This window comes from Capricornis sumatraensis, chromosome 15 (assembly GCF_032405125.1).
Source record: "Capricornis sumatraensis isolate serow.1 chromosome 15, serow.2, whole genome shotgun sequence".
In the NCBI taxonomy this organism is placed as follows: Eukaryota; Metazoa; Chordata; class Mammalia; order Artiodactyla; family Bovidae; genus Capricornis; species Capricornis sumatraensis.
The window spans coordinates 45,221,372-45,231,923 of NC_091083.1; the positions used below are offsets into that span (position 1 = coordinate 45,221,372).

Below are 10,552 nucleotides of genomic sequence, written 5' to 3' on the forward strand. Positions count from 1 at the left end.
CACGGGTGACACGGGTTTGATCCCTGGGTCAGGAAGATTCCCTGAAGGAGGGCATGGCAACCCACTCCAGGATCCTTGCCTGGTGAATCCCAAGGACAGAGGAGCCTGGTGGGCTACAGTCCATGGGGTCACAAAGAGTTAGACACAATTGAAATGACTGAGCACGCATGTTCACTCAAGCCACACAGGGAGGAAGGGAGGGAGGGAGAAGGACCACACGACTGCTACCTAGAGTCCCAAGGCAACCACAGGCTTCTCCAGCAAACCTACCTCTGAAGGGCTGCCTGGGGCCGGGATACTGAAGCCAGAGGCACAGCCTAGATGCACCTGTGCAGGCTGTTCCACCTGTGGTGGCTCGGGTGTGTGAAGGGGAGAGACCCATCCTCAGGCCCAGCCGGCTGCCCTGCTGGAAGGACAGCCCCAGCTGCCCAGCCCTCATCCTCTGGAACCAGGCTGCACAAGGCTGCTTGCAATGCTGATGTTTAATGACCAGTTCTATGGGGTGACATGGACAAGAGGCGTGTCCACATGGCCTGGGTGTGACACACAGGCAGGTGCTCAACCAGAGAACAGAGCCAGAGCTGCTCGGACACCGAAGGGACATGGCAGGGTGGCAGGGATGCCCCCCAGGTGGGGGTGTGGTCTCACTCAGCGGAGCCCTCCAAGCAGGTGTCGTTCAGGACTTTAGACTTTGTTCTCCGTGGGTCAGTGGCGATCATAAAGTGTGCGTCTGTGGGAACAAGCACAGGGACAGAGTGTGGGGAGGCGGCCTCGGGAAGCTGGTATCTCCAGCTCTAAAGCTGCATCCACCCTACCTGCCTGCCCCAGGTGGCCCCCGGGAGCAGCCCCAAGCTCATCCTAGATGTTCCCCACCTGGGACCCTCTGCTGACCCCAGAGGCACCTGGGTCACTCTGCCCTGCCAGGCCTGTGATCTCCAGGGCCTCCTCCCCCCAACACCAGGATGTCCCACACGACCCATGCCCCCAGCATCCCACCGGGTCCTCTGACCCGACCCAGGCTTGTTCAGGGGCGAGGCTCACCCACCTTGTCACCTGGAGCAGGAGCAGCAGGGTAGGGCCTAAGAGGGAGAGCAGGGGACTCAGCCTCCATCCGTCCAGCTCTGGGCAGGAGGACCACTCAGCCACGGAGATGCTGCCTCTCCCTCACACACTCCTCCTGAAGGTGGGGCGGGGAGGGGGTGACGACCAAGGAGGGGTCATCTCGCCTTCCACCCAGGGACCCGGACCACAGGAACAGGAACAGGCTAACCCCAGGGGGACCTGGGATGCAGTAGCAGAAATGGGACCAGTGAGCAGACAGGCCAGGGGCGTACGAGTGACCAGTGACCCTGGGCTGGCCTGCCTGGCTGGCTTCCATTCTGCAGACGACCCCTCAGTGTCCTTTGGAATGCCGTCTTCATCACTCCCCACACCACCTGCCCTGATGCAGTGTCCATGGCCCTGTAACCTGAGGGTGGCTGGTGTGTCTTACATTGTTCACATCTGGAGTTGCTTGAAAAGGACAGTTGTCGATGTCTTCGTCAAATTTCCCGCACCTGGTTCAGGCGAACTCCAGCTCCATGGAGAATACCAGGCCGACGTCCACCTGGGTCTGGACAGACACTGAAGTGGACATAGCCCTCCTGCCCCCCTTACGTGCCTGGCAGGTAGATCCACACAGTGGAGGCAGGACAGGGGTCTTTGCAGGAGGGGCTTGACTGCCAGTTTACTGGATAAATCTGGGCTGAGAAATGGATATTCCCTTTTGCACCCTGTTGTCATTACTTTCACCTGTCCTACAGTGAGGAAGGAGCCCCATGGAGCTGCAGTATGCTCTCACACACACATGCACACTCAGGCACACACAAGCACACACAGGACCGGGAGTGCTCCTTCTGAAGAATGTTCTTGGCGTTTTCGTCTGCAGCCCACGTGAAAACCACACACTCCTGGTTACATTCTGTACAGATTCCATTGCTAGGAGAACGTTTTAGGATGAAGAATGCCATCTGGGATGAGTATAAATCACACTGGATCACTGAAACACGGACATCACCGTATGTAAACTAGATGACCAGGGCATGTTCGCTGCATGCAGCAGGGCGCCCAAAGCTGAGGCTCTGGGACAACCCAGAGGGAGGAGGTGGGGAGCGAGGTGGGGGGGGTCACGAGGAGGGGGATACATGTATACCTGTACCTGATTCATGTTGATGTATGATAAAGACCATCACGATATTATAAAGCAACTATCCTCCAATTAAAATAAATACATTAACTTTTAAAAATCACACTGGATCCATATAGACGGAGGCCCAGAAGGAGCCCACAGCACATGGACTCCGAGGAGAGGCTGTGAGCTCCCAGAGGCCCCTCAGAACCAGGGGTCCATGGCTCCTGACGCTCCAGGCACTTTCCCCCTCCTGCTATTCGTACGTCTCTGTCTCTCTCTCTGTGTTTTGTAGATTAACCTTTTTTAATGTTATTTCCTTGAAATCTTTTCTGAATCTCTTTAGTATTTTCTGTCTGCCTCTTAAAAAAAAAAAAAGAACAAAAAGGTAAGTAGCTTTATCCCCTTACAGTCTATATTTTGGTCATTCTTCTTTAAACAGGCTCAAATATAATGAAAACTGAAAATACATTTTACATGTGGATAGACTGATGGAGATTTAAAACACTCCCAAGTTATTTCTTTTCTAAAAACTGAAACTAACCCAACAGGTTGTATTTCCCTCTATTTTATGGGCTTCAGATGATGATCGAGACCCCTTGTTAAGCACCACCCCTCCTGCCAGACCCTCATTAACAGCAGGTGTGCACCAGCAGCAGGGGAGGGTACCTACAGGATCCTTCCATGATTGCAGTACACGCACCACTTTGTAGGCATTCCTGCCCTGGTTTGTCAGGTTGTACATGTGCAAGGCATACTCCACGGTGGCAGGGAGGTAGTTCTTCAAGAGTCTCTCTTCATCATCTCCCTCTTTCTCTGCGGGACCCCAGATGTGACTCCCCAGGGGCTGGGGACCTAAGAGAAGCAGGAGCAGGGTCCAGGGCTGAGCCCACTGGCACCTCCACTGCCGGCCCACAATGGCTGCTGCCCCCAGGCGCCCAGGTTTCACCCTTCCCATCTCCGGCTCCCACCCGGCCTCCCTGGGCACGGGTCCAGTCTACCTGCTCCAGGACATACTCCTCCCCTGGTCCGCCCCTCTGGTCTGACACCCTGTCCCTTCCCTCTCGTGACCCTGCCTCCTCAATCCCGAGCTGATAACATTGCCTCCTGTCCAGGAGAGAGAGCGAGACCCAGGCAGGGTGGGTTGGGAAGGACCAACCGTGGAGAAAGGTCTGCTGCTGCTGAACTCCAGCCGCACGCCCATCTTGGCATCTCATGGGGGTCAGAGGCTTATGGGGTACCCCAGACTTGGATGCTGAATCAAGGGCACAGTTGCAAGGGGTGTGAGTAGAAGGCGGTCCTGGGACGCAGCAGCAGGTGAGGGTCGGAGAGACCAGGACGGACAGAGCCAAAGAGGATGAGTGGCCTGGAGTCAGCTCTGTGGGTGACAGAAGGTGGTCTGCAATGGCTGGGAAGGACTCTAAAAGGCCTGCCTGAGAATCACTGGCCTGGAATTTGGGGGCTTTGGCTCTGTGGGAACAGGCTTCCCTGGGCTTCTACTTTCTTGGTGCTTCTCCCCGCTGCAGGCAGACTGGCCTCGTGACAGAGACACAAGGAAGGAGGTGATGACAGCGGCCGTCGGCCACAGGCCAGGGAAGGGCGCCCGTGGTAGCAGCCTCGAAGAGGAGAGGGGGTTGGCAAAACTGGGCACTGGACTGGGAATCAAATGCCAGGGGAGTCAGTGACAGAGGAGGGAGCTAGGGAATCCGAAAGACATCACATCATCAGTGCCTGGTCATTTTATCATGAACACAGCCAGGTCCGAGTGCTACCAGTGACGGAGCTCTGACAAAGGGGTGAGGAGGGGTGTGAAGAAGCCACGTCCAGGTCCGTGACACCCCCATGGGCTCATCAGGACAGCCACGTGCAGACCCCAGCAGTGATTTCAGCCCCATAATTATCAAGGATCCCAGAGTGTCGTCCGGGGAGAAGGCCAGCAAGAGAGGGTGGGGCACAAGACTCGCGCAGGGGGTTGCTGGGAGCCCCGGATGGAAATGAAGGACAGATCCCTCCTCCTCCAGCCTGTCCACCTGGGTCACCCCAACGCTCTCCCCTCACTCCCTGGGGACAAGATGGATCCTCCTCCCCACCCCACATGGAGTGGGCTCCCCCCATGCGGGAGCTGCTGCCACTGTCCCTTCTGGACCTCAGAACCATGGGGGTAGCCAAGCCAGGTTCCTGCTCACGTTAGGACACGCATGCAGACTTGTCCCCACTAAGTGTAGAAATCCATAGAAGCCTCTTCCTGCGGACCAATTTCCCCACTTCCATCACTAGTCAAATGGCATCTTGAAGAAAGTCCACGGCACTGGTCCAGCTCACAACAGGATGGAGTGCTGTGACCGCCATAGCAACTGAGCCTTGGGATGGGCAAAAGAGACCTCATCCATCACCAGCTCTAACGCTCCAAAGGATAAAGATAATGTGGTATGAATACACATGGAATACTACTTGGCCGTGAAAAAGGACCCAGTTCTTCTAACACAGCAATGTCGACGGACATAGAGAATATTATGCTGAGAGACATAAGCGAGAGAAAAAGAAACATGCTCTGTGCCAACCTACATGTGGAACCCCCAATATTAATTCAAACAAATCTGTATGAAAAACAGAAACAGATTCACTGATACAGGAAGAAACTAGTGGTTACCAGTACAGAGAAGAAGGAGGAGGGGCAAATTAGAGGTAAGGGATTAAGACAGACGAAGCACACACAGTATACAATAGATAAGCAACAAAGACGTATTGAATAACACAGGGAAATACATTTGTTTTCTTGTAATAACTTTGAGTCGAGTACTCTTGATGAGGGTGAAAGAGGAGAGTGAAAAACCTGGCTTAAAATTCAACATTCAGAAAAACTAAGATCATGGCATCTAGTCCCATCACTTTCTGGCAAATAGACAGGTAAAAAGTGGAAATAGTGTCCGATTTTATTTTCGTGGGCTCCAAAATCATTGCAGACAATGACTACAACCATGAAATTAAAAGATGCTTGCTTCTTGGAAGGAGAGCTTTGACAAATCCAGACAGCATACTAAAAAGCAGAGACATCGCTTTGCTGACAAATGTTCCATATGAACAAAGCTATGGTATTTTCAGTAGTCATGTACAGATGTGAGAGCTGGATCATAAAGAAGGCTGAGCACCAGAGAACTGATGCTTTCAAACTGTAGTGCTGGAGAAGAATCTTGAGAGTCCCTTGGACAGTAAGGAGATCAAACCAGTCCAACCTAAAGGAAATCAACCCTGAATATTCATTGGAAGGACTGATGCTGAAGCTGAAGCTCCAATACTTTGGCCACCTGGTGCGAAGATCCAACTCATTGGAAAAGACCCTGATGCTAGGAAAGATTGAGGGCAGGACGAGAAGGGGGAGACAGAGGATGAGATGATTGGATGGCATCACCAACTCACTGGACATGAGTTTGAACAAATGGGAAGAACAGGTAAGCCTGGCTGGTTGCTCTCCATAGGGTTGCAAAGAGCTGGACATGACTTAGTGACTGAACAACAACAATAGCAACAATGTATATACACCTCTGTGTGTGTGTGTTCGTTGCTCAGTCCTGTCCCACTGCTAATATTAAACCAACTATAATTCAATAAAAATTGTATAGAAAAATTGTCACCCTAAAATTCCTTGTAATAGCTGTAATTAGGAACTTTTTAATTCTTAGGCATTGACTAAATATGAGAATGAGTTTTGAGTGTTAGGAAGACACCAGCTCTGAGACTGTCTGTGCCAGGGGCAGGAAGGGGACAGGCTGGCAGGATCAAAGCCCCTCCTCTCCTCACACAGGTACCACCTACTCATGGAGGCTGGGCTTGTGGAAACCCACTTTTTTCTCTGTCCCTAGGCAAGGTAGTTTGACCCTTCCCTGATCAGTGTGGCCCCCAGAAGCCAGTCTCAAGCCCGCAGCCCCCAGCCCACACAAGTGCCTGACTGCTCAATGTGACTCTGCCCCAACCACTCCTGGGGGACTTTGAACGGGGCTACCTAGTCAGGTCAGCACCATCCCCTGGGAGCCAGCTAAGATCCTCAAGGGTCAGGATCCCCGGGGATGGACAAGCCCCAGGGTCTGGGGCGTCCACAGGCCTCTATGGGTGCTGGGCCCCTCTGGAATTCTCAAGTGGCTGTGGATGGAGCCTAAATGTCTGTTGCGGAGGCACAGGGCCAAAGTCTTGTCTGGAAAGAGTGTGCTGTGTTGTGGTCCCAGGGCTGCTTTGTGCCCCAGCTGGAGGCAGTGAGGGTCTCTTCTGTGAAATGGCCCCTTCCTGCTCGCAGGGAGTTGTGTGTCCCTGAGCTGTGACCGCGAGGCCCCCAGAGGGCGCCAGCGTCCCCTGAGGACACAGCTCAGCTCCTGAGCACATGGGCTTCCCTGCTATCTGCTTCCCCTTCACCCCGCCCCCTCCTCTGGGGACAGCCCCCAACAAAGGGGACAGTGACAAAGGGGACAGCGAGGGCCCGCTGAGTGTCGTGGCCACCCCGCCTGGGACACCTCTGATGGAGGGTGTCTCCATCAGCCGGCCAGGCCCCAGGCTGAGAACCCAGGAGCTGAGGGATCCTGTCAAGGGAGGCTCAGGGATTCTGCGGGAAGCTCCTGGGTCCAGGACCTGCAAACCCTGCCCCCACCCTGCCCCGGCACCCGCCCGGGGGCCTGGGAGCCCGTGTTCCAGAACCCGAGGGCGCTGGGGGCCACGGGGATGGGGGCACATCTGCACCTGAAAGAGCCCAGCCCTCTGCTGCTTTCTCGGTGGGAAGACACTTCACCTCCTGGCAGGCCGCCTGCCGTCACCCACAGCCTGACTCCGGGCCACTCATCCTCTTTGGTTCCGTCCTTCCTTGTGTCTCTGACCCTCACCAACTGCTGCGTCCGGGACCTCCTTTCACTCACACTCCTTACAACTGTGCCCTTGATTCAGCATCCAAGTCTAGGGCACTCCATAAGTCTCTGATCCCCCTGAGATGCCAAGGGGGGCATGTGGCTGGGCTTCCTCCACGGTTGGTCCTTCCCAACCTACCCTGCCTGGGTCTCGCTCTCTCTCCTGGACAGGAGGCAATGATATCAGCTCGGGATGGAGGAGGCAGGGTCATGAGAGGGAAGGGACAGGGTGTCAGACTAGAGGGGCGGACCAGGGGAGGAGTATGTCCTGGAGCAGATAGACGGGACCCGTGCCCAGGGAGGCCGGATGGGAGCCGGAGACGGGAAGGGTGAAGCCTGGGCGCCTGGGGGCAGCAGCCATGATGGGCCGACAGCGGAGGTGCAGGTGGGCTCAGCCCTGGACCCTGCTCCTGCTTCTCTTAGGTCCACAGCTCCTGGTGACTCATGGTTGGCGTCCCCAAGGGAACGAGAATAGTAAAAACAGAAATATCTTGAAGCTTTACTTTCCTGCCGTCGTGGAGTATGCCTTACATGTGTACAACCTGAAGAGCCAGGATAGGAATGCCTACAAAGTGGTGCGTGTACTGCGGTCGTGGCCGGAGTGGGTAGGTACCATATTTTCCCCACTGCTGGCCTCATCGGCTGTTACTCGGGTCGGGAGAGGGTGTCATCAGAGGATTTCGATCATCATTTGACAACTATAAAATAGAGGGAAATACAGCCTGTTGGGTTAGTTTCAGTTTTTATTGAAAAAAGATAATAATAATGGGAATTTTTCAAACTCTGGGAGGTGTGTTTTCAGTTTTGTCATTTTTCACCTTGTTTTATGAAGAATAAGCAAAATATGAAGTATGAGGGGATGAAACTATTTATTTAAAAAAAAAAAGAGCCAGACAGAAAACCCTGGATTAGAGATTTAGAATCAACTTCATGGAAATAACATTAAACTAGGCTCATTTAGGAAAATCAGAGAGAGAGAGAGAGAGAAGCAGCTGGAGGCCCCTCATCCTGAGGAGCCTCTGGGCGTTCAGGGCCTCTCCTCTGACCCCATGTGCTCCGGGCTCCTTCTCCTCCGTGGATCGAGCATGATTTACACTGTTGCCAGACCACGGTCTGAATCCTAAAATGTTCTCATGGCAATGGAATCTGCAGAACATGACCAGGGGTGCGATTTTCACATGCACTGCAGACAGAAAGGCCAAGAGCATTCTGCAGAAGGAACACTTCCGGTCCTGTGTGTGGCCACGTGTGGATGTGTACCTGTGCTTTGTGTGAGTGCCTGGGTGGGGGAACACGCTGGGGCAACACCCCCTCTGCACCTCTGGACTGAGTGACAGAAGGAAGGCAGAGGGCTCTCCACACGGCCCCAGCTTCCCTCCAGGGACAGGACCGGGTCCCGCCTGGCCCTGCTGCCCTGCTGCCCCCAGCTGGGTCTCTGCCTGCAGTCTCTGGCCTGGAGTGCAAGACTGACTCAGTGTTGAGAATAAAGGCCAGGCTAGAGTGGGGGGGCACTGCGAGGCCTAAAGTCCAGGCAGTGGAGAAGACAGGTCACTTTGTGAGAGGGAGGGTGCTTCTTGAAGCCATTGTCCCAGTCCTGTGAATGTGCCTGCATGCTTGTGTCCTTGTATCTGTGTGTGTTGATATGTGCGTGTGTGTGTGTGTGCATGTGTGTGGATGCGTGTCTGCGTGTGTGTGTGTGAGTGTGTGGATGTGTGGATGTGTGTGTGGATGTGGATGTGTGTGTGTGTCTGTGTGTATGTATGTGTGGATGTGTGTGCCTGTGTGTATGGATATGCATGTGTCTGTGTGTGAATGTGTGAGTATGGATGTGTGTGTGCCTGTGTGTGTGGATACGTGTGTATGGGAGGAGAAAGCATCCACTTCACATTCTGAACAGAAAGAAGAAAAAGGCCTGGTGTTCTCCATGGAGCTGCAGTTTGCCCGAATCAGGTGCGGAAAATTTGACGAAGACATCGACAACTGTCCTTTTCAAGCAACTCCAGACGTGAACAATGTAAGACACACCAGCCACCCTCAGGTTACAGGGCCATGGACACTGCATCAGGGCAGGCGGTGTGGGGAGTGATGAAGACGGCATTCCAAAGGACACTGAGGGGTCGTCTGCAGGATGGAGGCCAGCCAGGCAGGCCAGCCCAGGGGTCACTGGTCACTCCTACGCCCCTGGCCTGTCTGCTCACTGGTCCCATATCTGCTGCTGCATCCCAGGTCCCCCTGGGGTTAGACTGTTCCTGACCACGTGGTCCACGTGGCCCAGGCCCCTGGGTGGAAGGCGAGATGTCCCCTCCCTGGTCGTCACCCCCGCCCCGCCCCGCCTTCAGGAGAAGGAGTGTGTGAGGGAGGAGCAGCATCTCCGTGGCCGAGTGGTCCTCCTGCCCAGAGCTGGATGGATAGAAGCTGAGCTCCCCTGCCCTCCCTCTCAGGCCCTACCCTGCTGCTCCTGCCCCAGGTGACAAGGGGGTGAGCCCCGCCCCTGGATAAGACTGATACAGGTCAGAGGCCCTGCTGGGACACTGGGGGCATGGGTCGTGTGGGACATCCTGGTATCATGGGGAGGAGTCCCTGGAGATCACAGGTCTCGCAGGGCAGAATGACCTGCCCACCCAAGAAGGTAGGGTTTGCTGGATGCCAGCTTCAGGGCTGGAGACACCAGCGTCACAAGTCCCTCCCCCTACTCTGTCCCTGTGCTTGTTCCCACAGACCGTCACCTGCTTCTTCACTGTCGACGCTAAACCCTGGAAGACAGAGTTCCAACTCCTGAACGACACCTGCTTGGAGGGCTCCGCTGCGTGAGACTGCACCCCAGCCTGGGGGGCACCCCTGCCGCCCTGTCGTGTCCCTTCAGTGCCCAAGCGTCTCTGGTTCTGTTCTCTGGGTGAGCACCTGTCTGGGTGTCGCACCCGGGCCATACGGACACGCCTCCCTGTTCATGTCACCCCATAGAACTGGTCATTAAACGTCAGCATTGCAAGCAGCCTTGTGCAGCCTGGTTCCAGAGGGTGGGGGCTGGGCAGCTGGGGCCGTCCTCCCAGCAGGGCAACTGGCTGAGCCCGGGGGATGCATGTCTCCCCCTCAGACACGTGAGCCAGCTGCCGGTGGCACAACCTAGGAGCACAGGTGCGTCTGAGCTGTGTCTCGGTCTCATGGGATGAGCACGATCCTTAGAGGGACATTGGCATGGCCAGACAGGCAACCCTCAGTGCAGGGTGGACCAGACAGGGTCTTGGGCCCCTCAGCACATCCCAGGGGCTTGCTCACACACATCCACTGATCTGGGAAGCTACAGGAGGGGGGAGTGTAGGAGGGGCTCCAGCCTCCACTCAGATGGGCCCACCTACCACAAGCTGCAGTGTCTCCTGGAGCCTGTTAAAAACATGCAGCTTCCCAGGGTCTCTGGACCTTTGGAGCAGCAGGTGCGTTTCCTCTATGCCCAGGGCCCCTGGGACACTCGGAGCTGAGAATGGCTGCTGATGCTGTGGAG

At 55.2% G+C, this 10,552-nt stretch overlaps 1 protein-coding gene and 1 pseudogene across 1 annotated transcript; one reads left to right on the forward strand and one right to left on the reverse strand.

Moving 5' to 3' along the window:
- Nucleotides 1-644: 644 nt before the first annotated feature.
- On the reverse strand, nt 645-3,125 carry LOC138091108 (cystatin-9-like; annotated as a pseudogene).
- A 4,287-nt stretch (nt 3,126-7,412) lies between these two features.
- Nucleotides 7,413-9,864, forward strand: LOC138091109 (cystatin-9). The gene is made up of 3 exons (XM_068986763.1): nt 7,413-7,658; nt 8,924-9,067; nt 9,772-9,864. The coding sequence occupies exons 1-3, from the start codon at nt 7,413-7,415 to the stop codon at nt 9,862-9,864; spliced, it is 483 nt and encodes a 160-aa protein (XP_068842864.1).
- The last annotated feature ends 688 nt before the right edge of the window (nt 9,865-10,552 follow it).